General features: G+C 37.2%; 2 protein-coding genes across 2 annotated transcripts in view; both read left to right on the forward strand.

Moving 5' to 3' along the window:
• Positions 1–1,776, forward strand: part of LOC105273710 (leucine-rich repeat-containing protein 15-like) — a 16,249-nt gene that overhangs the window by 11,730 nt on the left and 2,743 nt on the right. The window lies entirely within an intron of this gene.
• Positions 577–1,494, forward strand: LOC105273752 (leucine-rich repeat-containing protein 15-like). The gene has a single exon (XM_011316358.1). The coding sequence runs from the start codon at positions 577–579 to the stop codon at positions 1,492–1,494; it is 918 nt and encodes a 305-aa protein (XP_011314660.1).

Below are 1,776 nucleotides of genomic sequence, written 5' to 3' on the forward strand. Positions count from 1 at the left end.
AACTTTTTTCAATCACTCGTATTAGACATGGTCATTGCTGCAATTGACGAAATGAGGACGATGGAAATTTAAGTAACAACGTCACGTGTTTTTTACGAATTTTTCTCTGCGCACATCTCATTTATTAAAACAAAACTAATTGGTCAGTTTCATGAGGGATGCCTGATTGATGATCGGATTAATAATTAAAAGAATTGCGTCGACACTCGACTCGTTTATTTAATTCGGTCTTTATTATTTATTTGAACGATTTTTGCTCACGAGAAGATAACTCATGTTATTGTAATAGAAACGTAGAGATATTTTGGAAATTGTCGGCTATTCTGAATCTCGAAAGGTTTCACATAATATTTGCACAACTGTAATTTCTGCTGGTGCCACTGAATTTAATGACACGTGTCTCGAAATTCAAACCATAAAAGAGGAATATTCACAATAATAAAAAAATCTTATTTTTAACTATTATCAGGTTTGTTTGATTGTTCACACAGCTGCGTATTTTCTGGTACTGATTTTGCGTATATAAATGGTGAGTCCGATCCGAACTTTATACTAAGTGTAAAAAAGCATTGCGAGATGACGAACTCTGCGATTTTTGTCGTGCTCATTTGTACCTTGATGTCCTCTCTGATTGAGGCTAATTCCAACTACGATGGTAAATTTGAGTCCTGTTACAATTTTAACTACATGACCGTAGAGTGCAAGCTTTGGAATGCGTCTGCCGTGGTGAGAATCGTGAAGGGGCCATCTCAGCATTTCACTCTGCTGTTCAACACCGAAGATCATCCCCAGGAACTCAGGAAGTTGAATTTAACGGAAGGGGCATACAGCAATTTCCTACCTATAATCCAGGTCGTAATGACTGATGTCAACATGGACGGGGCATCGGGTCCTTTCATCAATCAGAGACACCTTCAATACGTACAGCTCTTCAACAACAGTCTTCAAGAATTTCCTCGAGACTTCTTCAGAGGTATTCCGAATCTGAGACAGCTTGAAATATACTACCAAAACTTCTCGACATTATCCAACCATCATTTATCCGAGATCTCGGAAAATTTGGAATTTCTGTCGTTGACGCGAAGTTCTGTGAAGAATATCGAAGCTGAGGCTTTTTCAAAGTTCCATCAACTGACCTATCTGAACTTGTCGTATAATTCGTTGACGGAGCTAAAACCTTGCATGTTCAATGGCCTCGACTCTTTGGTGAATCTTCATTTACAGGGAAATAAAATAACCACCATACGACCTGGAACTTTTGTAACCGTATTAAATCTCAGTGCATTGTCTTTGGACGGGAATCCATTGGATTCTCTACCCCAAAAAATTTTCACATATCTGGAGAATTTAGAATTTGTGACGTTTTCTGGCAATCAGAATGAAAATACGTGCAAGGCTCTTCTCAAGGGACTCAATCGCCTGACGTATGGATTTTGTGGAAGTATAGCTATCACGGGACCTTATAAAGAAGTGGCATGTGATTGTAGATGTTGAGGTTCGTTCTGCTAATTGACCGCCAGTCCTCTGCCCTTTTGGGAAAACCTTCAGGGCATAGCGATAAAATTGGCAAAATTTCGTTTCTCTATCAAATTTTTATTTGAATTTGAGATTATTTTAAATAAGTATCCAGTACAATATTGTGGAATATTTAGATATAGGTTTGTTTTATCAATTGTATTTGTTTTAATCCATGTCACCAAAAAAACATCTTCAAAATGATTATAAATTTCGCTTAGATATAATTACGTTAAGGTTGTTGTCGCGTAGATTTTTTTT

Source organism: Fopius arisanus, unplaced genomic scaffold (genome assembly GCF_000806365.1).
Source record: "Fopius arisanus strain USDA-PBARC FA_bdor unplaced genomic scaffold, ASM80636v1 scaffold00006, whole genome shotgun sequence".
Taxonomy (NCBI): domain Eukaryota; kingdom Metazoa; phylum Arthropoda; class Insecta; order Hymenoptera; family Braconidae; genus Fopius; species Fopius arisanus.

Bases quoted from the DNA above. Each gene is read 5' to 3' on its own strand.
- LOC105273752 (XM_011316358.1), top strand. From the start codon at position 577: ATGACGAACTCTGCGATTTTTGTCGTGCTCATTTGTACCTTGATGTCC.